General features: G+C 44.7%; 5 protein-coding genes across 7 annotated transcripts; 3 read left to right on the top strand and 2 right to left on the bottom strand.

Moving 5' to 3' along the window:
* Nucleotides 329-3,884, bottom strand: LOC8065259 (linoleate 9S-lipoxygenase 6). Of its 2 annotated transcripts, none has more exons than XM_021466169.1 (6): nucleotides 3,425-3,884; nucleotides 2,997-3,295; nucleotides 2,319-2,901; nucleotides 2,030-2,211; nucleotides 1,626-1,939; nucleotides 329-1,567 (listed from the first exon to the last, which is right to left on the bottom strand). In XM_021466169.1, exons 1-6 carry the CDS (start codon nucleotides 3,585-3,587, stop codon nucleotides 532-534), a joined length of 2,577 nt encoding a protein of 858 aa, XP_021321844.1. In that variant the 5' UTR covers nucleotides 3,588-3,884; the 3' UTR covers nucleotides 329-531. The 2 variants fall into 2 exon arrangements, with proteins under 2 accessions (XP_021321844.1, XP_021321846.1); XM_021466171.1 differs by having other exon boundaries at nucleotides 329-1,564; nucleotides 3,425-3,883.
* On the top strand, nucleotides 6,704-8,761 carry LOC8065258 (1,4-dihydroxy-2-naphthoyl-CoA thioesterase 1). Its single transcript, XM_002443620.2, has 3 exons — nucleotides 6,704-6,994; nucleotides 7,108-7,299; nucleotides 8,370-8,761. The coding sequence occupies exons 1-3, from the start codon at nucleotides 6,851-6,853 to the stop codon at nucleotides 8,556-8,558; spliced, it is 525 nt and encodes a 174-aa protein (XP_002443665.1). The 5' UTR covers nucleotides 6,704-6,850; the 3' UTR covers nucleotides 8,559-8,761.
* Nucleotides 9,357-10,793, top strand: LOC8065257 (LOB domain-containing protein 14). Its single transcript, XM_002443619.2, has 2 exons — nucleotides 9,357-10,340; nucleotides 10,474-10,793. The coding sequence occupies exons 1-2, from the start codon at nucleotides 9,475-9,477 to the stop codon at nucleotides 10,526-10,528; spliced, it is 921 nt and encodes a 306-aa protein (XP_002443664.2). The 5' UTR covers nucleotides 9,357-9,474; the 3' UTR covers nucleotides 10,529-10,793.
* LOC8072878 (pentatricopeptide repeat-containing protein At1g18900) lies at nucleotides 12,208-17,731 on the top strand. The gene is made up of 3 exons (XM_002443618.2): nucleotides 12,208-12,515; nucleotides 13,688-13,778; nucleotides 14,773-17,731. The coding sequence occupies exon 3, from the start codon at nucleotides 14,776-14,778 to the stop codon at nucleotides 17,335-17,337; it is 2,562 nt and encodes an 853-aa protein (XP_002443663.1). The 5' UTR covers nucleotides 12,208-12,515; nucleotides 13,688-13,778; nucleotides 14,773-14,775; the 3' UTR covers nucleotides 17,338-17,731.
* LOC8072877 (uncharacterized protein YtfP) lies at nucleotides 17,723-21,915 on the bottom strand. 2 transcript variants are annotated; one of them, XM_021445964.1, is made up of 15 exons: nucleotides 21,701-21,915; nucleotides 21,418-21,612; nucleotides 21,166-21,279; nucleotides 20,950-21,067; nucleotides 20,738-20,883; nucleotides 20,537-20,638; nucleotides 20,187-20,258; nucleotides 19,991-20,090; nucleotides 19,279-19,361; nucleotides 18,854-18,931; nucleotides 18,679-18,777; nucleotides 18,537-18,587; nucleotides 18,400-18,456; nucleotides 18,272-18,313; nucleotides 17,723-18,118 (listed from the first exon to the last, which is right to left on the bottom strand). In XM_021445964.1, exons 1-15 carry the CDS (start codon nucleotides 21,815-21,817, stop codon nucleotides 18,023-18,025), a joined length of 1,470 nt encoding a protein of 489 aa, XP_021301639.1. In that variant the 5' UTR covers nucleotides 21,818-21,915; the 3' UTR covers nucleotides 17,723-18,022. The 2 variants fall into 2 exon arrangements, with proteins under 2 accessions (XP_021301639.1, XP_002442619.2); XM_002442574.2 differs by having other exon boundaries at nucleotides 20,980-21,067; nucleotides 21,701-21,914.

Below are 23,958 nucleotides of genomic sequence, written 5' to 3'. Positions count from 1 at the left end.
TTATTTTGATTTTTTTACAAAACCGGACTGTGGGCTGGCCCGGCCCGTTGGGCTATGCGGGTCAGCACGGCATGAAGTCAGCCCGTGGACTCATGCTTGGGCCGAAGGCCAGGCACGCGGACCGCTGAGACACGACACGACAGGCACACGGGTCAAATCGGCACGGCACGCTACGGCTCATGCTGGCCCGGGCCTGACCCGGCCCGATGGCCATCCATACATGGCATTCTCGTCCACTTATTCATGAAAGACGGCGGAAATGGAGATCTTTTTTTAAAAAAAAAAGTATTACACCCGGCCGGCCCATTCATCAATAGATTAACTTCCAAACCAATCATCACAATTAATTAATATATATAGTTAGCACAAGGATGAATAATATGCTCACAACCAAACCGAAAACCTTGATCAAATCCTCTCCAACCAAATGAAAAAAAAATAGAAGCACCGACGACCAAAAGAAAGAGAAACTCACGTATACATGCACATATATATATGTACGTGTAGTGTCCGATCGAATGGCATGTCATGTCATATGGAGACGCTGTTGGGTATCCCTTTGCCGGTGATCCCCTTCTCCTTGGCGCCGACATTGCCGACGTCCGGGAAGAGCAGCGTGTAGGGCACCTTGGCGGGTCCCTTGCGGTTCTTGAGCCGCAGGTCCTTGTTCCTCTCCGTGACCCGCTTCTCCACCCGCCGGAGGTCGTCCCGGAACCTGTCGAGCAGCTGCAGCACCTCGCCGTCGTCGGTCCACGACGCGGTGGCGCGCTGGCCCAGGTAGAGCTCGTCGGAGGTGTGGTTGGAGAGCACCTCGATGAGCGTGAGGCCGAGCGTGGTGGTGAAGCGGTCGGGCACGGTGTCGAGGAAGAACCTGTCCGGGTCGGCCTCCAGCTGCGCCATCTCCGGGGAGCCCGGCAGCGGCACGAACCGGCGGCACCGGGTGGGACGGTTGGGCATGAACCCCGCGTAGCCGTACTGGCCGAAGTTGACGGCGGCGTGCAGCGCGGAGGCGATCCAGATGAGCGTGGACAGCGACTCCACGAGGTTGGCCACGGTGTCGAGGTCCAGCCAGCACGCCCGGTCGCGCTGCCGGTCGCCGTGGCCGACGGTGCGCACGTCGTGCCACCACGCCTGCAGCTCGGCGTCGGCGGCGACCGCGGCGTCGGAGTGGTAGAAGTGGGCGCAGTAGCTCCGCACCCAGCCGTCGATGGCGCGCCACACGTCCATGCCGTCCACCGCGTACGGGTAGTCCTCCACGTGCAGGTGAAGGTGATCCTTGTTGGACGACGACGCCATCCCCCTCTTGACGAGGTCGTTGGGCAAGGACTGTTCGGTGAACCTCCACTCGGAGTAGATGGCGGAGGACATCTCCATGGCGTACTTCCCCGGGAACATGGTCCTCTCCAGGATGCCGCCTGCGCTGAGCAGGATGCTCCTGGCCAGCGTGTTGATCTGCATGTTGTCCTTGAAATGTGGCTCCAGGAGCTTGTGGATCGGGTGCATGGCGCTCAGCTGCCTCTTGGTGGCGATGATGAACGGCTCCACCGTCGCGTGAGTGAACAACCTGCTGAAAATGTGTGGTGATCATGCATGAACTAGCTAATGCATGCTAATGACTCACTCACCAGTGGCTGATGAGCTGATGGTAGCCTGAATCATTGACGGAGACATGAGCCTTAGCAAGCCACCACAGGTGTCCATCGGTCGTCCCTGGGCTCGCAGGGAGGAAGACCCTGCTGATCTCGCCGTCGGCGCCGGCGCCGTCGCTGGGCAGGCTGAGCTCTATGACGAGAGGCTTGAGGGTGCCGTCGTCCTTGAGGAAGAGCAGCGTGCGCGACGCGTACACGCACACCCCTTGTTCCTGCGTGTTGATGCGCCGCAGGTACGGCATCAGGTAGTCATGGTGGTCAAGAATATACAACCTCTTCTCATCTAATGCCTGCATATAGTAAGACGTACGTTTGCATGGTTAATTAAGTTCTTATTATTATGATCTGATGAGAAACACAGGTTTTGACGACTGGATGACCTTGTGCACCGTTCGTCCTTCGAGCTGCCCCTGCCTCTCGATATGCGCAGCGGTAATGGAGCTCTGCTTGCCTCCTCTGCTCACCGGCGGGAACACCTCTAGTCTCTTGATCACCACCGGGTTCAGCCCCGCCAGCATCTCCCTCGCGAATTCCTCGTCGCTTCGCCATGCCTCTGGCTCATCTGCATAGCAGAGCAGTGTGTAGACGTACTCTCGATGAACGAAGAAGCTTCTTCATTTCTGTCAGAGCAGAGCAGATAGCTGCAGAGCAAGTGTATTGTAGACGTACTCTGGATGACTTGAGGGATGGGGAACTTGACGGGCGTCTCCTTGACCATCTTGGAGACCTGCTTGTAGGTCTTGTGCGACGGCACCGACGTCTTGAGCTTGTCCATGACCACCTGCCCATCCACGACCGGCTTCCTGTACAGGTCGCCCTTGAGCTGCTCCAAGGACCGGAAGCTGTTGATGTTGCCATGGAAGAGCGCCTTAGATTCCGGGAGGACGAAGTGGGTGACGGCCTGCACCGCCAGCGTGAGCACCTCCGCCAGCTTGGTGGGGCTGAACCGCTCGTCCGGCGGGATGTAGAAGTCGAGGTTGATCATGTGCTTGCGCGTCTCCGTCGCGCCGTCGGTCTTGAAGAGAGGGCGGCCGGTGCGGCAGCGCCGCGGGTACGGGTACACGGAGGTGATGCCGCCCAGCACCGGGCGGGCGTGCTCCTCCTTGTCCGGGTTGCCCAGGTCGTTGTACAAGTCGTAGTCGTAGACGCGCTCCCAGTCCTTGAGCTCGCCGCGGCCGCTGCCACGGAGGCTCCGCAGCTCCTCGTCGCGCAGCAGACGAAGGGCCTCGGGCGTCTTGTCAGGGAGGTAGCTCTGCCGCCATTGCCAGCGCCCATCAAGCAAAAATCAGGATCAGGCTGCTGCTGCTCCGATCCAGAGTAGCTAGCTAGTCTCACTCCCTCACTCACCGTGTTGATGAAGAAGACGCGGTCGGCGTTGGTCTTCTTGAAGGGGTAGACCCAGGAGTTGCACTCGAAGTGGATGGTCCGGCCGGCCTCGGGCATGTGGACCTGCACGTGGCGGAGGAAGAAGTGGTCGTTCCTGAGCCCGCTCTTGACGACGACGGCGCCCGGCGTGCCGAAGTCGGCGTCCACGAAGAAGGTGACCTGGTACGTCATGGTGGTGGTCTTCACGGCGCCCTGCTTCGCCTTGGTCTTCTTGCCGCTCCTCAGCGGCGCCTCCGGGCTCAGCTTCCCCTTCCCCGTGTCTGCACTAGTTTGCGATGGCAGTCATGCATCCATGGATCCACACGTACAATTGATGGATTGAATTGGAATTCAAGACGTATAAATAAATATATGATAAGCAAGCAAGCTAGCTAGCAAGGGTACTGTACTGGGATCCATCTGCGTGGTGCTGAAGAGCCGGAGCGTGGTGGTCTTCCCCGGCGACGAGAGGCCCAAGTGGCAGGAGACGACGACGGTGCCATTGATGGCGACGTGGTTGTCCGCCGGCGCATGAGCCGGGCTCCGCTTGTCCCAACAGAAGGGCATTTGCATTGGCCGATAGATGGATGGATGGATGGTTATTTGTTGGATTCAGCAGCAGGGGACACAGGGCGCCGGGTTGCTGCTGACTGCTGGTAGATTAGATAGCAACAAGGAAATGGTTTATATACTACATGCATTGGGAGAAGGAAGGATAGATAGATAGATTCTTGGAGTGCGTGCGTCGGCGTGGATCGGGATGAAATGAGCTAGCATCATTCATCTGTAGGGAAGGGAAGGGAAGCGAAGGGAATGTGCCAGCCTTTGGCCTCACGTACCCACCCCGGCCTTGTTGTTTGTGTGCATCTGATGCTGCCTGCTGCTGCTTTACTTTTCTTTCAGGGAGAGGGAAGCATACTATGCCACAGAGTCTCCCTGCTGATTGGCTCATCAGCTTTCATTGATTCATACAGGCGGCAGCTTTCATTGATTCATTCATTCTTCTGTTGTGTGGGGAAGGGGAGGGGAGGGGGACCAGGACAAAAACAACTTGCATGCAGAGCGTATCACTGGCTAGCGCAGAAGCAGACAGTTAAACTGAAAGTGATGGAGCTTGACGTCCTCGAGACAGCCAGGCCTCACAAGTCACAACAGATCGATGTGAATTTTGGAAACGAATCTAGCTACCTAGCATGCTGATTGGCTCGATCAATTTTGGGCCTGTTTGATGATGATGTCATGGCCCAAGAGTCAAGTCCTTTTGGTTTTGGTATAGCCTTGTTTACTTTCAAATTTTTTTTGCAAAATAGGAATAGTAGTACTTTCGTTTGTATTTGACAAATATTGTCCAATTATAGACTAGCTAGGCTCAAAAGATTCGTCTCGTCAATTTCGATCAAACTGTGCAATTAGTTTTTTTTTCATCTATATTTAATACTCCATACATATGTCTAAAGATTTGATGTGATGGAGAATCTGAAAAAATTTGTAAAATTTTTGGGAACTAAACAAGGCCTAAACAAGTGGCCTTGCACCACTTGGGACAGGCTCTGGCTGGCCGAGGACCGAGCTGGCCTCAGCCGTGCCGTGATATATCAAGCACGCCCTTTGTGTGCTGCTGCTACACATATATTCTCACGTTCATTTCCCACTATATTTGGATGACATTTTGACAACTCCAAGGTTCAGTGTGCAAAGCACTTGGCTCCGGTCGTCCTCTTGTGCCACCGTCGTCTCTGCTTCCTTGTCATGCCTCATGGTATGGTGCACAAAACAAAACAAAAAAAAATAGAGTTAAAACATCTTAAGTTTGACCAAAATTATAGAAAAAATTACAAAGATTCGTGACATCAAATAGATATACTATAAAAATATAATTAATAAAGAACATAGTGATACTTAATTAATATCATAAATGTTATTATCTTATCATATAAATTTGGTCAAACTTAAAATGCTTTGACTCTCCAAGATTCTTGGAATGACTTAGAATTTTGGGATGGAGGGAATATCAAAGAAAATCATTGTGCATAGCTGAAATTATTAGAAATACTAAACTTGACCGTAACTAGTTAGATTTAATCATTCCTCTTGGGGATTAGAGTAGCACCTCAAATCCTCTCCGATCCCCATATGAAATGATTGATCCGAGCCCTAATGTATTTTCGCACATCATGCGCAGAGCCTAATACAATCAGTGGGCCTAAAGCCTAATGCAATCAGCGTGGGTGGGCCAAAGGAAAAAGAAGGCCTTCCTTGGTGATAAGGTTGGATGTGGGCTGGGCTGGGCTGGGCCGAAAACAACTCCCCAGCTTAAGTAAAAGTGTGGTGAGGTAGTCGTCGGCGTCATGCTTCGTCATCAATCATCATCATCATGCATGTGGGACCGGCGGATAGGTAGGTTGGCCCACTCCAGTCCAGCTGTGAGTTCTGAGCTGGTGGTCGACCCTGCGGTGCGGCAGCAATCCAAGATTCCAAGTGTGGTTGATGGTCCGGTCGGCACCAGGCCACCAGCATGAGTCCCAGATTGGTTAGGCCTCGTTTAGTTTCCAAAATTTTTTAGTTTTAAATAATATAATATTTTTATTTTTATTAAAAAAATTTAATTTTTAGGTAAACTAAAAAAACGATCGATATGCCACCGCAACTACCATCTACCAAATACAGTGACATGGACATAATAGCAGAGCAAGGGGTGTATAGGGTCTATTACCAATCACTACCTGTTCGCAAGCAGTCGATCGGGAGGTATTTACATCCCACTCGCTAATAGAGTAATATGTGGTTCAAATGTTGTTTTTACTCTAGCTAAAATTAGTTGTTAATAATTTATCAATTGGTATGAGAGGATTTTAATTGTTTGATTGACTATTATTACTTGCCAAATTACTATATTATCGTTAGATGCTGCTTCAAGCTACAATTAGTTGGATGATTGGATCTATTTAGATCCATCCATATAATTTTTAGCAAGCTCTAACCACAATAGGATCAAAAGTAGTTACATCCTTATCGCTCGTCTTTGAGATAATATTGCATAGTATAGTTTTTGTAATTGATAGCTGCTCCTCTTTCTATTTTATTGAATTCATCCATCTCTTATTCTCTTTCTAGCTAGGAAGATTTATATTATATATAGTTGTGTCTATAATCTTCATTTTTTTCTCCTCAAAAAGATAAGATCCTTGCATGAATTAGAATTTTATGAGCGAGACCACTTATTCGTTTGGGTGATAAACTATGATAAAAAGCACTATTAGCTGATTTATTATGAAAGAAAAATACTGCTGAATAGTAGATTTGACTGATAAACTTAAAAAAAAGAGGTAAAAAATTAATAACACTACAGATGACAGATAGTAGTACTATAGTACTTTAATTGCTTCTTGTTTCCTCACTATACTAGGCCTTGTTTAGTTCACCTCAAAAACTAAAAAAATTTAAAGATTTCCTGTCATATCAAATTTTGCGGTATATACATAGAACATTAAATATAGATAAAAATAAAAACTAATTACATAGTTTACCTATAAATTATGAGATAAATTTTTAAATCATTCATATTTAAATAATATTTATCAAATAAAAACGAAAATACTACGGTACCGAAATCATCTTCTAGAAACAAGGCCCTAGTGTAGCTAGCGCCTCGCCTAGGTGGGCACAGCTTGCACGTCATTAATAGGCGACGTCACGTCATTTGACACCTCTCGTCCTCTTCCTCTCTCTCAATCCGCGTTCATACATCCGTAGCTTGCTTCCATCTCCCTCGCCCATTAGCGGCCGGCGCCGGCTCACCAAGCTCTCCCCTCTCGGGACCGACCGGCCTGCAGTCCATGGATCATCATCCACAGCAGCAGCAGAGTGGCAAGAATACGGCGGAGCTTGACCCGGTGCTGCACTCGATGGGGTTCGAGATCGAGGAGGTGTCGCCGTCGCAGGTGACCGGACGACTCCCCATCACATCCAAGTGCTGCCAGGTGCGTTTTGCAGTGATTGCTTGTGCTGATCGATCGAATTAATGATCATTCACATCCTCTCCTCCGTCGTCCCCGGCCGGCCGGGCTGCCCGCACCCGCACCCCGCCCCGCAGCCGTTCCAGGTGCTCCACGGCGGCGTGTCGGCGCTGGTGGCGGAGGGCCTTGCCAGCATGGGCGCGCACATGGCGTCGGGCTTCCGGCGGGTGGCCGGCGTCAGCTTGAGCATCAACCACTTCCGCAGCGCCAAGGTGGGAGACGTCGTCCTCGTCCGCGCTGCCCCGCTCCACATCGGCCGCTCAACCCAGGTACACAACACACGGGTCCACTAGCCCCGCCACCCGCCGCCCGCCGGCGACCATACCATACCATTCCGTTACGTTCGTCTTGTTGCTGCTTAGTATTATTTATTAGTTTAAGCTACTAGCTAGCGAACCACGACCATGACGTGCCCAAGTAGTACAATTCTTTTTATTAGCTTTAGTAGACTCATGCTTTTATGTAATTATAATTGAAATAATTTATAGCGGTAGTTTTTATAATTATTATATCGGACTAAAGCATTTCTATATTATAGGTTTATTGTGTGTATATATACTCATGTGGAGTCTAACGAAATTAGATTTTCTATTTTCTAACTTTTTCAAAGAGTCAGACAAATCAATAAGAAAAAAGAAAAAGACAAAACCTTTATAGTAAAAATTTTGTAATGAAACATATCATATTATATATTTATTGTGTAGATCTACTAAGTCTAAAAAATTTAGATTTTTTATTTTATGATTTTTTTTTATAATTTACTATTACTTTTTTAAATATTCAGCCAAAATATTTTTTTTTAAAAAAAGACAAAACCACTGTTACGATAGCAAAACCATTATTTACTGTAGCAAAACGCCTTCAAAACCGCTCCAGAAAGGTAAAATACACGGTTTGAAAAATTGAGGAAGGTGGTTTACTCGGTTTTAGAGTTGAGGGAGAAAAAACGAATTTTAGTAAAAGTGGGGGAGGAAAAGTAGATTTTTTTTTTCAAGGATTGATGATGTACATATCACCTCCCATCATGATGGCCCACCAAAGTTGTAGGCCCAATGCAAAAGATGAACGGGTTTAGCCCACCAAGAGCCTGTTCCGATTTCCTATTCAGTATGTAGTGTCCTCCTTGCACAAAACATGGCATCATCTTCTGTGTTAATGAGTACGTAGTACTGTCCTTGGATTGCAAAAGTGGCGGAGTAATTAAATTAAATTAAATTATTGATATTGATGATTGAGGTATATCCTCCAGTTGGGTTTTGGATTATTTTGACTACCATGCATGCATGCATGCATATATATCTCATTCGATCTGCTGCATGCATGCAATATATGGTGGCAGGTGTGGGATGTGAAGCTATGGAAGCAGGATCCGTTGACGCAGGGGAAGAAGGGGCCTCAGATCTCCGAGTCAAGGGTCACGCTGCTTTGCAATCTGCCCGTGCCGGACAACCTCAAGAACGCCGCCGATGCACTCAAGAAGTACGCCGCCGCCGCAGCCAAATCCACCACCGCCACCAGCAGATTGTAGATTATATATCGATCATAAGCTAGCTAGCTAGCTAGCTAGTTATTAATTAATTAGCTAGAGAGTGATATAAATCGAGATTTATTTGTCTCTCTGAAAAGTCATGACTAGAAGTACTGAGAGGTGACAGATTCAGCATAGGATGTAATATATCCTAAGCACACACCTATGATCGATGGTACTTATGTGTTGGTGTGCTCTTTCTCTGCGCGCTTCCATTTCTCGCCTAGCTTAGTTAGCTTTTGTATCGCAATTTCCTATATATTCTGTATATACTAGTAGATTGCATGAGATATATATATATATATGCAACGGCTGCATGCATGCCAGACCAAAGATAGAAATGGAAAACGATCGAGGTGGGTTGAAAGGGAAGAAGGGGAAAAGAGGAGTCGAATGTTTTATTAGAGATACCTAAAGATATATAGGAGAGTCTCGATCACTCCTTGGTTATTCAAATCCAAATGGGATCCATGATCGTGTTATCTTCTTCTTCTAAAGATAGTAGGAGGAATTAATATGAAATCAGGTGGATAAAGGAGCGAGACGAACCATGCAAGCTCCTGGATTAATTGATACTATTTTATTTACAAAAATAATTAATTAATACCGAGCGTACGTACGTGTACCCCCCGCGCGCCCTGGAAGAAGGAAAAATCAAATTAGTGGTGCACGTGCGTGAATGAATGAATTTGAAATTCAAAATATCGATCGATCGGCATGAGAATGAGAAATAAACGGAGAGTTAGTTGCAGTTCCGTCGTCCGTGCGTGGTGTGGCATGCAGCCACACGTTTTTTTCTTTTTCTTTTTCTTTTTCTTTTTTTTGCGAGAAGCCAGCCACACGCACACACGTTCTGTTAATTATCCGGCAAATTAAAGACGATCGAGCACCAGAGACGACGACACGACACACACACATGTACTACGTACAGTCGTCCATGGAGGCGGCGGGCGGCGGCGGCGGTCCTCCTCCCGCTGTGACTGCGTGCGCGGCGTGCAAGTACCAGCGGCGGCGGTGCGTGGCGGACTGCCCGCTGGCGCCCTACTTCCCGCACGACCGGTCTCGCGTGTTCCGCAGCGCGCACCGCCTCTTCGGCGTGAGCAACATCCTCAAGACGCTGGAGCGCGCCGGGCCGGACCCCGACCGCCGCCACGAGGCGATGCAGTGCGTCGTCTACGAGTCGCAGGCGTGGGACCTCTACCCGTCCGCCGGCTGCGTCCCCATCATCCATGGCCTGCAGCAGCGGATACACCAGGTGGAGAACGAGCTCCGACGCGTCCGCGCACACCTCCAGGCCTACCAGCAACCACAACCACGGGATATCGTCGATGATGCCGCCGCCGGCGTCCGCTACTCCTCCATGCCGCCGTCATCTCCACCGCCGTTCCAGTTACAATGGACGGCGGCGGCCATGGGTGAGGACGACGAGGGCATTGCTGCTGCTGCTGCTGCTGCTGCTCGAGATGATGAGCGGCAGATGATGATCAACGACAACGCCGTCACTTCCGACGACGATGGCAACAACATGCCGCCGCCGCCGCCGCCGCACACAACGCTGCGGTGGACCTTACAGCCACCGCAGTACGAGCATCCGTTCTTCGTCAACGAAACGTCAATGCTGCCCCAATTCCAATTCCATTACCAGCACCACCAACCCGTCGTCGCTGTCTCCACCCAGCTGCCGGAGTTGCAAGAAGACGACATGACGATGGTCAATTACTTTGCTGATGATGATGGTATCAACAACGGTGAAAATGATGAGATGCCTCGTCGTCAATCTAGGTAATTAAATAAATCGCTTTATTTGACTTTTTTCACAATCAGTTTATATATTACGCATCTAACTTCTACATCCTGCTAGTTGAATTAAATTAAATGATCTTCTCATTATATATATATACTCTATGTCCGCCAGTACGGATTCTTCGGGTGAAAAGGCGATGTGGATTAAGATGAAGGATAACAATTAATGGCGGCTTCATCAAGCAGGACGATGTTGCTTCTTCCTCCACCCTTCCTGCTGCTGCAAACAAAACTTAATCACGCTGCGACAGAACCTGCAGAATATATCATCGTCATTCTCTTAAATTCTGATGAAGTAGGACCAAAATAATTTCTTTCTTTTAGTTAACTTGCTAGCTAGCGCAAGTATTTTAGATTTAGTTTTATTTTCCCATATCCCGGGCTAGCTAGGTCTGCTCTAATAAATGTCCGGGCGATTCCAGTTGTGTGTGCTCATGTCACTGATCCCTTGTTTGTTTTGTATTAGCATTCAATTTCTGGTTGTTTGTACTTGTGGATCGTGCTCCCTATTCTTAATGTTGATAAGAAGTTAAATTTATTGAATGTTTGTTAATCTTTAAAGGGGTCTTAGTTAGATCCATCAACTTGAAAAAAAAAGATTTGATCAAGCTAGGTCCATTAAAATCATCTACCGCTGGTTCATACCAGTCCCCTGTGAAACTAGCGTTTGACGTATCATGTTGACTACGTAGTACGCTTAATTTCTCGATCGTCCTTTATCTTCCTCGAAATGGTCTTGCCGTGTATTTCATTGAGCAGGCCGGTCTATATATGTGCGTAGCCCTTGGACACACAATGAAACACAATCAAACCTCCACTGAGAACGATTTGTTACAATACCAAAATCTATTTTTTTAAATTTTGGTATTGTAGCACTTTTATTTGTATCTGGCAATTATTGTCTAACCATGGACTAACTAGACTTAAAAGATTTGTCTTGCAAATTATAGGTAAATTGTACAATTAGTTATTTTTTATCTATATTTAATGCTCCATATATATACCACAAGATTCGATGTGATGGAAAATTTTGAAAAGTTTTTAGATTTTGGGTGTAACTAAACAAGGCTTAGTTAAGGTTAAGGTGGGTCATACCCCTCTTGCTTAACTTAATCTCTATCCATTGTGTAAACCGTAATTTCAGTTTTACAAGAATTTGGGTCTCTATTAGGTTTCGCTAAGGCCTTGTTTAGTTCGTGAAAATTTTTAGGTTTGGCTATTGTAATATTTTTTGTTTGTATTTAGTAATTACTCAATCCATTATAAATTATAAAACGTTTGACTTTTCTGACACCAAGTTTGATCACTCGTTTTATTCTAAAATTTATGCAAAATATCATTTTTTTTTGTCGTGGCTTGGTTTATTAAATTCTTCAAAATGACTTAACTTTGACTATATTTGCATAATCTTTTTTGAATAAGACCAGTGGTCAAACTTGGGGTAGAAAAAGTCAAACGTCTTGTAATTTAGAATGAAGGGAGTATTGTCCAACCATAAATTAACTAGGCTCTAAAGATTTGTCTCATAAATTACAGATAACTTGTACCATTAATTATTTTTTTATCTATATTTAATATTTTTTATATATATCTAAATATTTGATGTGATGGAATTTTTTTTAAAAAGTTTAGAACTAAATAAGGAGCTTAGTTAATAAATACTAATAAAAGGTATAAAAGGATAGGAGGAGTAGTATTTGTTGACTTTGACTGACTCCACGGACCATGATAGACTTGCGAAAGAAGTAGAAGGACACGGTGGCCGCTGCTGGCCCACCCACTGGCAACGGAAAATATCCAAAAGGACCCCTCGCATTCCGGAGCCTATAACATATGAATCCTCTCCTCTCCTCACATGAGCTGTTGGCGACTTTGGTTGTTGGCTTCCTCTCCTCCTCGGATCCTTCCTGTTGCCGCCTCCTTCCTCCCCACCACCGGGCGGCGCGCCGCCCACCCAGCCACTCTCCATGGACATGGGCATGGAGTTCTCCTCCTCCGCCCTCCATCCTCCCGCCTTCTGCTAGGAGCGGCGCCGCGGAGCCGTGCGGCGTGGACTGGAGATCCAGCTCCCCCAGCGTGGACCCGACCAACCAGGGTGCCATCCCTCCTCGATTTGGACTTGGATTCACCTCGCCTTTTCTCTTCCTCTCCCTGGTAAGGAATCCCTCCCGGCTCCTTCCCTATTTTTTCTTTGCGAGCAGGGTCAGCGCTTGAGAAATGATCAAATCTTCCCCCTGGCCTCTGCTCAAAACGAAGAGATGGAAAGAAAGAAAAAAAAAATCCTCCTTTCCCCCTCTTGTTCTTTTCTTTCTCTCCATTCCGTTCAGTTTGTACCGGATTGGGTGCTGTACTGCGAATTTCTGTTTGATTTCCTCTCCAAGATATTTGAGGGGTTATTACGTGACGTTGGCTTCAACTCAATCACGTGTGGCTCCGTGTTGTAACGGAATGTCACAGCATGTATGCGAGAGCGTGTCAATTGTATTTGCACTGAACCCTCGCATAGTAAATACCAAATGATGGAACCCTTCTCAACTTTATATATGATTCCATCGCCTTGTTTGTGTTGATCATTTTGCAATCATAATGCACACCTCTTATGCAACAAAAAAAAACTTTTGTAGTGTTCTCTTGGAATTTTTGTTTTGTTTTCTATTAAAATAGATTCTTGTGCATCAAGGGCACTTCTTCCATGTATTTGCAGACCTGGTTTTACCTGCGTGCTACTTCACTTAGGTTTTGACATGAAAGCTGAATGATATTAAGGCCAAAAATGTTTTTGGACTTTTAACTGAAACTTGCACACCCTGAGGTCTTTCTAGAGTTAACATGCAAGTCCAAAAGGTTCAAGATGATGGGAAAACCTCCTTACAGGGGCCAAGTAAGTTGGCTTATCAGTCATGTTTATGTTGTGAATGAGCTTCACCAGAAGATGCCCTAAATCTGGAAAAATGTGTGTTGTTGGGCCTTATAACCTGCAGCCCATTTTCCCGCTGAACAAATTTATGTCCTTGCTTGACCTAACATTCAACTTGTCTTCGATTTTTGCCATGCTGCTTATTCGAACCTTTTTCTTTCGGCGTAGTTTTTATGTGCTATCTTTTGCTGAGTGACTTGGTTTGTAGAGATAACATTGTTACTAATAGTGCTCCTATATCTAATTGTGTTAACTTGGAAATTCCATAATTTTCTTGTGGAAGTCCAGGCCTAACATTGCTGATCATAATAGGCTTATTGACTTGATTCTACTGGTTTTATTTATAAACAGCTAATGGTACATCCCAAATAAACCTTATATGTTGATTGGCGTCAATGTTTTCTTTCAGGTCTGCCATTGAGGGGTCACATGTGTTTCAGTGGCGGTTAGAAGCCTACAACTCTACATTGACGTGAAGTTGTGGTTGGATTTATTAACCGGTATTACATCCCTTCTTGCTTGCCACCTCTTTTTGCCGTTATATTATTAGCAGCAAGAAAACAAAAGGAGGTTACAGAGTTAGTTCCAACTCAATGACTCACACAGGACCAGGACTTCCTTATGCTAATACCCGAACATAGACATGGCCCCCATGAAAAAAAACACTCAGTATCTGAGTCAACATTCCTCGCCTTATATAAGTTGATATCATATCTGTTTGCTTCATATCCTACACCAAAGATTTACTGCTCTCTATTTATTTAGAACAATGAAAAATGGCTGTACAAAACGAGTATAAGAAGTAGCACTATAGGCCTTTTATGCACAATTTTTTTTGTTTGTATTTTTCCTGTTTCAAAACATATTTTATTTACTGAAGTTTATGCTGTCATGGTTATTATTTGGATGACAAGTCTCATCATCACTAATATCGATATTATGAATAGTCATTACTATATGTGATTTGATTGTCATCCACTTGCATTTCTAAACCTTGTATAATCTTCAAAATGGATGAAACACCATGATGTAATATTTGGTAATTGGTATCTTCTGTGCTCTTATCCTTGTTCAGCCATAGCAAATAGATACTTGAAAATTCCAAGGTTTAAAAGAATCTTAACCAACATTGCTGAAATATAAATCACAAACCTATTGTTCACTTGAATTGTTGATCAGAATGTAGATAGATTTCATATATCCCCATGGAGTACACATACTACTCTGAATGCTAGTAAAGATGAGTACCTGCTACAACTTGCAATATGCTGTTTGATTATTTACTCTGGGTTGGCAATATCTTCATTTCTTTGACCTGCTATTGTTTTTAGTTTCTTATTCTTTAGACTATGTCAAAAAATAGCCTAAACTCAAAGGAGTGTGTTATTTTGACCATTTTATATAATGTAATGAATCATTTTTGAAATTTAGAAATGAAATATCTAGGTGTTTGTAATTTTAAGAGTTCTTACATATTGTGAACTAACTTTGCAGTTCATGTTGAGGGCAAAGCAACTTGGCACCCTAACTCAGTGTGCACGATCCTTCTATCTTAATGGATCAAGGTGTGGTAGCACAGATGGAGCTTCATGCACATGCCCTGAGGATGAGACTTATGCTCCAAACAGGCAGACTGCAACTGCTATCGAGCAGAAGTCTCATTCAACCCACAGAACATCTGTGAAGATTCAGCCTCCTGTACAAGATGTTATTGGAGCTACTGGCCACCCAGCTCCAGCTGTTCATGCCACTACCTCACCTCCAGAAAAGGAGCCTGCATCTAGTAACAGAAGCAATCGTCCTCACAATCGTCAGCAGATTATAGGAAGTGATTATGTACAGCCATCTAAGCAGACAGCCAGAAGCATTTCTCAATCTGGAATTGCTGGAGCTGGTGTATATTCTGAGCTGGTTAATTTCAAGTCCTCATCGAATAATGGAAGCATTGATCAGGCTCCACAGATGGGTACTAACTATTCTTATCAGATTTTATCTGATAGCCATTCTTCTAATAACAGGGCACGGAATCAACTTAACTTTCCCGAGGGAAAGATGACTTATAACCCTTCTGTAAACAATGAATTTGGGAAGGGGTACCCAAGAGCTGGCTATGCAAAGCCAAAGCAGAGTTCCTCAGGACCATCTGTGATGGTTTCCAGTTCACCATCACAAATAAGGAGCCAAGGGCATCCTGGTCAACCCTATGCAAAATATCATTCTAATCATTTCAATTCAGATGCCAGGCGAGATGAAATACAAACTCGGAACCCATCAGGTCCCAATGTTTTTAGTGGTTCTGGCAACAAAATTCAGGGTTCTACAGGAACTATAAAAGCTCATAGTGGAGCGCCCCAATCTAGCTTAAGATCATTGAAGTCATTGCGGTCAGTTGAGCAGTATTACCACACACTGCAGCAAATGAAATGGGGTCCAATGACCGAGCATGTTCTGGATAATCTTCATTGCAAGATAGATGCATTCCAGGCAAATCAAGTACTCAAGCTGCTTCATGACCACACTGTCGCTCTTGGTTTCTTTCAGTGGTTAAAGAGGCAACCTGGATTCAAGCATGATGGTCATACTTACACAACCATGATAGGCATCCTTGGGCAAGCCAGGCAATTCGGTGTTTTGAAGAAACTTCTGGATGAAATGAGCCGAGCTCACTGCAAACCAACTGTGGTGACATACAACAGAATAATACATGCATATGGCCGTGCAAATTATCTTAAGGAGGCTGTTAAAGTATTTGAGGAAATGCAGGAAGCTGGTTACGAGCCTGATCGGGTTACATATTGTACATTGATTGATATCCATGCTAAAGCTGGATACCTGGACATTGCAATGGATTTATATGGTAGGATGCAAGAAGTAGGCCTGTCACCAGATACATTCACATACAGTGCCATGGTTAATTGCCTTGGTAAAGGTGGCCAATTAGCGGCTGCTTATAAGCTTTTCTGTGAGATGATTGAAAATGGCTGCACACCTAACCTTGTTACTTACAATATTATGATTGCGCTCCAGGCCAAAGCAAGAAATTATGAAAATGTTGTTAAGCTGTACAAAGACATGCAGGTTGCTGGGTTCCGTCCTGACAAAATAACTTACAGCATTGTTATGGAAGTTCTTGGTCATTGTGGCCATCTGGATGAGGCTGAGGCAGTTTTCATTGAGATGAGGCGCGATTGGGCTCCTGATGAGCCAGTATATGGACTTTTGGTCGATCTTTGGGGCAAAGCCGGCAATGTTGACAAAGCACTAGGATGGTACCAAGCAATGCTTCAGGATGGTTTGCAGCCTAACGTGCCTACCTGCAATTCGCTCTTGAGCGCTTTTCTGAAGATGAACAGATTTCAAGATGCCTACATCGTGCTCCAGAACATGCTTGCTCAAGGGCTTGTTCCATCTGTGCAGACTTATACCTTGCTGCTCAGCTGCTGCACCGAGGCTCAGGCACAGATGGGTTTGTGCGGCCAGCTCATGGCCATAACTGGACATCCAGCTCACATGTTCCTGCTTTACTTGCCTGATGCAGAACCTGGTGGCCAGAACGTCAGGGATCACACCGGGTATTTCTTGGACATGATGCACAGTGAGGACAGAGAGAGTAAAAGGGGTCTAATGGATGCTGTCATAGACTTCTTGCACAAGTCTGGTCTCAAGGAGGAAGCGGGCCTTATATGGGAGGTTGCTGCACAGAAGAACGTGTACCCAGATTCTGTGAGGGAGAAGAGCTCATCGTATTGGCTCATCAACCTTCACTTGATGTCTGAGGGCACAGCAGTGACTGCTCTGTCCAGGACACTTGCCTGGTTCCATAGGCAGATTTTGACATTGGGCACTGGCCCTGAAAGAATTGACATTGTCACTGGCTGGGGCAGGAGGAGCAGGGTAACTGGATCTTCGTTGGTTAGACAATCGGTTCAAAAGCTTCTAAACCTCTTTGAATTCCCATTCTTCACCACCCGTGGAAATACTGGCTGCTTTGTCGGCTGCGGGGAGCCACTTAACAAATGGTTGCACAATCCTTATGTTGAACGCATGCATTTATTGTAAGCTTGCAGTGAGGTCATTGGCCAGGCCAGAAATAAGGCACCTATTTAAGCAGGCACAGTTTTGTGGAAGGATCAGCTTGGGATGAATAAAGATGTGCACCATATATAGTTCTTTCCATAGGGTGATTTAGTCAGGTCAGGTGTAGTTTGGTAGCCAAATAGTCTATGCTTGGAAACTATTTAGTGTGATTGTGGTAACATTTAGAGATGGCATTGTTCGTTTAGCATAAATCCCTAGAGTAATTTCTCTCAATTAGCCAGTGAGGATTACTCAATCAAGTGTTCCATGTTCCAATTCTTCATTTTAACTTGAGTGACAGGTTGACAGCTGCTGCTGACAGGTAATGTTGTTGATGAACAAGTATTGATTATTGAGAGTTGAGACAGAAGAATCATGGCTGGATGCACATTCTGATCGGTCAAGTGCAATTCACAACTTGATCAACAAGACCGTAACTATTATCATTCCAGATTGCACTTTGTACACCTAGATTGTAACTACTCATGCTATATGTACCCCATCTTAGGTTAGTGTTACAATTCAGTAGCAAATGTAGCTCCCTGATCATGGCCATCTTGGAATATCCTTATCTTGATTGCACATTGTTGGTTTCCCTGAATCATTCCCAGATAATCTAAGGAGTCTCTTTCATCACTCAATCCATTTCCTTCTCTGGTACTCCCAGTTACAATTGCAAACATGACTGCTGCTCTGAGAGATTGCTAGTCGATGCCAGTGTGCCTACGCTCGTCCCAGCTATATACCCACCGGTCCATGCATTCTGTGGAAAAACAAAATAATGCTGGTTACAAACCTTTTTCTTCTCACTTTAAATAAGAAATACTCAATCAAGTTTTCATTGCCAAAGTTTGTGATGAACATATTGATCTTTTAACAAAAACAATATTCTACTAAAGGAATTTGTACGGCTTACCTGAAAATTGAATCCGCCTGTGACCCCATCAACATTAAGAACCTAGAGCAAGGCCATCCGCAAAATAAGTTAGATAAACTTTAAGTTTGCTGCTCCGGAATGTTTTGACTTCAAGAACGATATATTACCTCTCCTGCAAAGAACAGATTTGGCTGTTTCTTGCTTTCCATAGTGCCAAGTGATACCTTTAACAATAGGGAGGCAAGTTAGGTCTATATGCAAGTTGATTTCATGTTCAAGAAATTTGCAGTTAAAGATTCGGAACCTCTGAAATTGGAACACCTCCTGCAGTCACAAATTCATCTTTAAATTGGCCCTACATATGATATAATTCATAGTGAGTTACTGTTGATATCCTATACTAAATGACTGACAAATTTCAGTTAGCACATTATGATATCACACACCTTTCCGACAATCTCAAACATCCATTGTTTCAACCGAAGGGCTATTGCATTTAGATGATTATTTGGCATGGAGGCCCAGTGTGTGTCACCATTTAAACTCTGCAAAGGTTAGACTTTCCTGATGAAATCATCTAATTAAATAGATAAGCAAAGCACTATTCAGTAATAGTATCACCTCCTGTTCTAGCAGGAATCTCCAAAATCTCTTCACCAGGCCAAACTCCGTGGGGAACGTGTTATTCACTTTGTGCTTCTGCAGTTCAAATTCATCATTATTTATTTATGGAACTGTTAGAATATTTCTCTCATGATTTTGAAGGTCATTTAAAACTTTGGTAAAAAGTATTCCGATGTGACAGACCAGGAAGCTGCAGTTATTATTTGTGCTGGCAAAGTCAAAGATCATCGGCAAGCCAAATAATTACTAGTAAGACTCAGAATCAGAACTATTGCAACACTTTACTCGAGAACACTTTTTTCAGCTCATCAAAGCAAAGGCAACTCAAGAGTAGCTAAACCAGCAACAGATTCAGATTCTTTTGAAGATTTATGGCACTAACTTCAGTGGGTAAAGTAAATACTACAAAGAAAGAGATGGACCGCATGCTGATCTTTGTACTGGAATAGGATGCGCTTCACGTCCTCGATATGAATATCAGGTACAAAATCAACCACAAGCTTTCCTGTGTTGAGAGAAATGTATGAGGAAAGTGGGTAATATTGAGTGTACAGAAAGTCAACCATCAGATTCCTTGGTGATAGACATAGAAAGAAATTGAAAAAGAACATATCAGATGAAGAGGGAAAACAGCAATGCTTGGATCACTAGAGATACAAGAAAACAGGATATGCAACATGTTTGTATTGAGCAGGTGCCATAAAAGGTTAGCAGAAAGTACCAAACATTTGAATTTATGAGGACAAACAAGAAACATCTAAATGATATAATAAATTTAGTATGGCAAAGTACTGGTCAATAGGTGCCCAAAAGCTCTTAAGACTGTAAAAAATTCTAAAACAAAGAGTCAGATCATTAAGAATTTTGCTAAAATGCATAATTCCCTAAATGATAACTAAGGAAAGTAAACCATTGCTAGAAAGTAACAAAAAGAATAACGGTAACTTGGTAAGTGCAAGGGACTCCCTGGAACTCTAAACTTCTAAAGAAAAGAAGAATGCAAGGGAGTGTTCTGGATCTTCTACTGAATACAATGATGATCACAGACTAAAAAACTAGACAAATATAACAATGATGCAATTGCCCCCAATTGTCAATCTAGTGAAAGTCCTGTATACTTTAATTGCTTCATACCTTGGTAGTTGCACTGATGTAGTTCACGTGCTCCCCATGCCGACAACCGCAGCACAACAGGCCCACTAAGCCCCCAGTGTGTAACTAACATAGGCCCAGTCTGTAAAGACAAGTTACTTGATGTAAGCGATGTGTATAACTAGTTGGCCACCTCTCTAAGAACCAGCCAAATGCTGAAAAGAAATGGCATGTTCACCTGAGTTAATTCGGGAACACTTTTCTGAACACCATCCAGCTTCAGCTTTGCTTTGACTATGGGAAATGTAACCTACATAGCAGAAAGAAAAAGGGGTAAAATTCATTGCCGCTCAGTACCGCTGTTAGAAACAAAAACCAACTGCGCGATGAGGCTTCCTTCTATAGGACACAAGTCTTGATGTTAATCATGTTTCCTCCTCAGTAGCAAATGAATTATGGACACTAGTGGGCAGGTAAACACAGGAAACTCATGTAATTTGGCTGCATGACTTACAAATTATCACTGTTTTATTACTGGACAGAGTAATTTTTAGCATGGGAATTGAAACAACTCCTGTGGATGCATACCCCAGCGAGATCAGCCAGCCGCTTGTCTGCGATTTTAAATGTGAACAAGCTGGGCACTGGTGCAATAATGGAATGACCAAGCTGTGCAGCAATTGAATAACCCTACAAGTAAGCAAGATGTTAAGGGTGTAACTTTCTGCCCTATGATATGGTGACAAGATATGAAGATACAAAGCGAGGGTCAAAAAGGGATGCCCATACCTGTTGGCTGCTACCTGTAGCAACCAAGACATAGTTAGCATTGATATAGTCAACAAAATCAGAGGTACGCTTCTCAACCTTGAGAACAAACTTTCCATCTTGAGCAACAGATGCACTAGACACAGCTTTGCCGGCCTGCAGAGAAACTTCCATTTGGTTTTGAAGTGGTCAGAGGGTGGTGGCGGTAGCAAGTAGCATGAGGGGGAAATTACCAGAAAATGTAATTAAGTAGCAAGAGGTACCCCCAAGCCGTCTTGCTTCGTTCAGTAGACAGTCTACAACTGAAGCTGAATTGTCAGTGACAGGGAAGACTCTGCCATCGTCCTCCGTCTGACATGGCAACCAACAAGGAGAAGGGGGCAACATTAGCAACTAGCTGCAGAGGAATGCATACAGAATAAAAGATTCTGAAGCCATTAGCTGGCTACCTTAAGGTCGACACCGTGGTCTGTGAACCAGCGCATGGTATCCTGCGGACCGTGAGTGGTGAAGAAGGATCCTCGGAGCTCCTTGTCCCCCCTAGGGTAATTTCTCGCCAAGCCCTGCAAACAACACAACAATGGGCACTGCTGATATTCTTTGCAGCAACACGAAAATGGTAGTGACAGGCCGGATGACGGGCGTAGACACCACCATCTAGAAAGACCGGGGTAGGAGTAAGAGGCGTAAGTGCTCATTACCATGGGCTCAATATGATGGCCATTGGTCACGTTGCAGCGGCCACCGCCGGAGATCTTGACCTTGGACAAGAACCTTCCTTTCTCGACGACCGCGACGTTGAGGCGCGGAGCAAGGGTCTTGGCCCTTATGGAGGCGTACACGCCCGCCGCGCCGCCCCCCACCACGACCAACGACGGCTCCTCCTCGTGTTGCCCCTGCACAGATGAGATGACACCAAGCTCAAGCGTTGTGGGGGGACATGAAAAGAGCTTGGCGGCGACAGGGCACATGGGTCTGTCTTACCTGCTCGTAGGCCGGAGAGGCGGGGATAGAAGAGAGACAGGTCGTCCTAGAGAAGGCTGTGGCGCGGCGAGCGGTGGTGAGGGTGGGCTGGAGGAGGCACTGCGGCCATGGCGGCATTTCGTCGAACAGCTCGGCTGCTGCTATTTTATCTCTGCCCAGCTGACTGACGGACACAGGTTGGGGTTGGCGCTCCTCTTGAAAGAATCACCTCCATTAATTGGGCCCACCCTTTTTGTATCTAATCTGGCCGCTGCTGACGATGATGATTCGGCACGGGATTGGGCCGGGCCTGCTTACTCCAATTGGGCTCCATGCTGCACGGGCCTGCACGCCATCCCGCTCTCCACTCCACACCGATCCAGACTTAAACCATCTAAATAACCCCTGATGCGATTTTAAAAGTGGTTTTCGTGACGTGACATATTCAAAAAGTCTATATAACCTTCTAACCTATTAAGGGTTGTCTGTATGACCTTCTCAACCATAAAATATGATATTGTTAGAAATAAAAATGGTACGGATATTTATCTAACCTTCTATTTGACAGAACCAGTGGAACACTTATTTAGATAGTTATTCGAATATCCCGATAATTTTTTGGATATAGATATCAAATACAAATGTGATATCATAAATATCCTAAGAAATTAGATATATCCAGATACTACCCTATGAACACACACGCAAACACTATCCCCTATAAGCATCTCCGAAGTCTAGGCTGACAAATCATTAATATTAACAAAGTCACAGTAGATCCCCTATAAGCATCTCCGAAGTCTAGGCTGACAAATCATTAATATTAACAAAGTCACAGTAGATACATTGTTGTTGACGAGAATGTCGCGGCTACATGCTATGTTCGCTACATATGCTAGTTGGGTCATTACAGGTGAGCTTGATTGTAAATCAGACCTCCTGCAATGCCTCAACTGCAGTAGTGCAATATTACATCATATTTTTTTAAGAACATTACAGCATATTTGATTTGAGTGATGCTATATACGGAGGTGTATCCGCATTTATCCTTGGGATTTTTTTGGGGATGCAATCTTTGGGAAGATCAGTGGCACAGTGTGTATCCCTGTTTAGTTTCCCACTCAAAAAATTTTCATCCATCTCATCGAATCTTTGGACACATGCATGAAACATTAAATATAAATAAAAAAAATAAACTAATTACACAGTTTGGTTGAAAATCGCGAGACGAATCTTTTAAGTCTAGTTAGTCCATGATTAGCCTTAAGTGCTACAGTAACCCACATATGCTAATGATAGATTAATTATATTTAATAGATTCGTTTTGCAGTTTCCTGACAAGTTATGTAATTTGTTTTTTTATTAGTTTCTAAAAACCCCTCCCGACATCCTTCCGACATATCCGATGTCACACCCAAAAAATTTTCATCTTCAATCTAAACAGGCCCACAGAAAAGAAAAAAGAAGGAAGTTGTGGCTGCGACCATCCTTGACCGTACAGACAAAAAGACGTTGTGAACCGACAAGGTCACGGATGCACGAGTCTACAGTGAATCATGCATGGGCCACAAGCGTCTTGTCGTCTTGACTCCCAAGTAAAGGACACGTCCGCCACGAATGCAATCAGGAATAATCAAAGAGATCAAAGTTGCCTCTTTGTTGATGATTGCTACTAGTATAAAAGTGGCCAGGCAGACACTCAATTAATTATCTTGAGCTCTTGGCCAGCCATGAACTTCTCAGATGATATCTTTGACCAGGAGATCTTGTACTATTTGCGATGGCAAGAAAAACAATAATAAATAAATGTGTATAATAAAACCAGCATACCATGTATCAAGTATCCCTTAAAGCAATCACACAGCTCAGAAAACGTATTTGTCTTGCCACACAAATCTAGCAGCTGGCCTAGCCTGCCCCAGCCAGTTGCAGCCATCTTGCACTGCATCTTTGGCAGCAGGCAACATATGAGACCTAGACTACAGTCTACATGCAGCAGATCTGCAGATCTGGAAGCAAATTCCAGGGAGGAAGCATCTGCATCTCAAGCTCACCTCCACGCATGCAGGTGCAGGCATTCATTCATTCATTGAAGCTCACATGCCACACAGGAACAGCCAATGAATGATACGAGTTTGTGATCTGACTGTCAGTGCCTTTGCCCCCCAAATGATCGATCCATCATTGGCAGGTCAGGTTGAATTGGATTCGACAGCAAGAGAAAATGATGAAGAAACACAAAATCTCTCTTTCTGAAAACAAGCATGCACCCATTCCCA

Source organism: Sorghum bicolor, chromosome 8 (genome assembly GCF_000003195.3).
Source record: "Sorghum bicolor cultivar BTx623 chromosome 8, Sorghum_bicolor_NCBIv3, whole genome shotgun sequence".
In the NCBI taxonomy this organism is placed as follows: domain Eukaryota; kingdom Viridiplantae; phylum Streptophyta; class Magnoliopsida; order Poales; family Poaceae; genus Sorghum; species Sorghum bicolor.
Note: the sequence above shows the minus strand (reverse complement) of the source record. Positions and strands in the feature narration are given on the sequence as shown.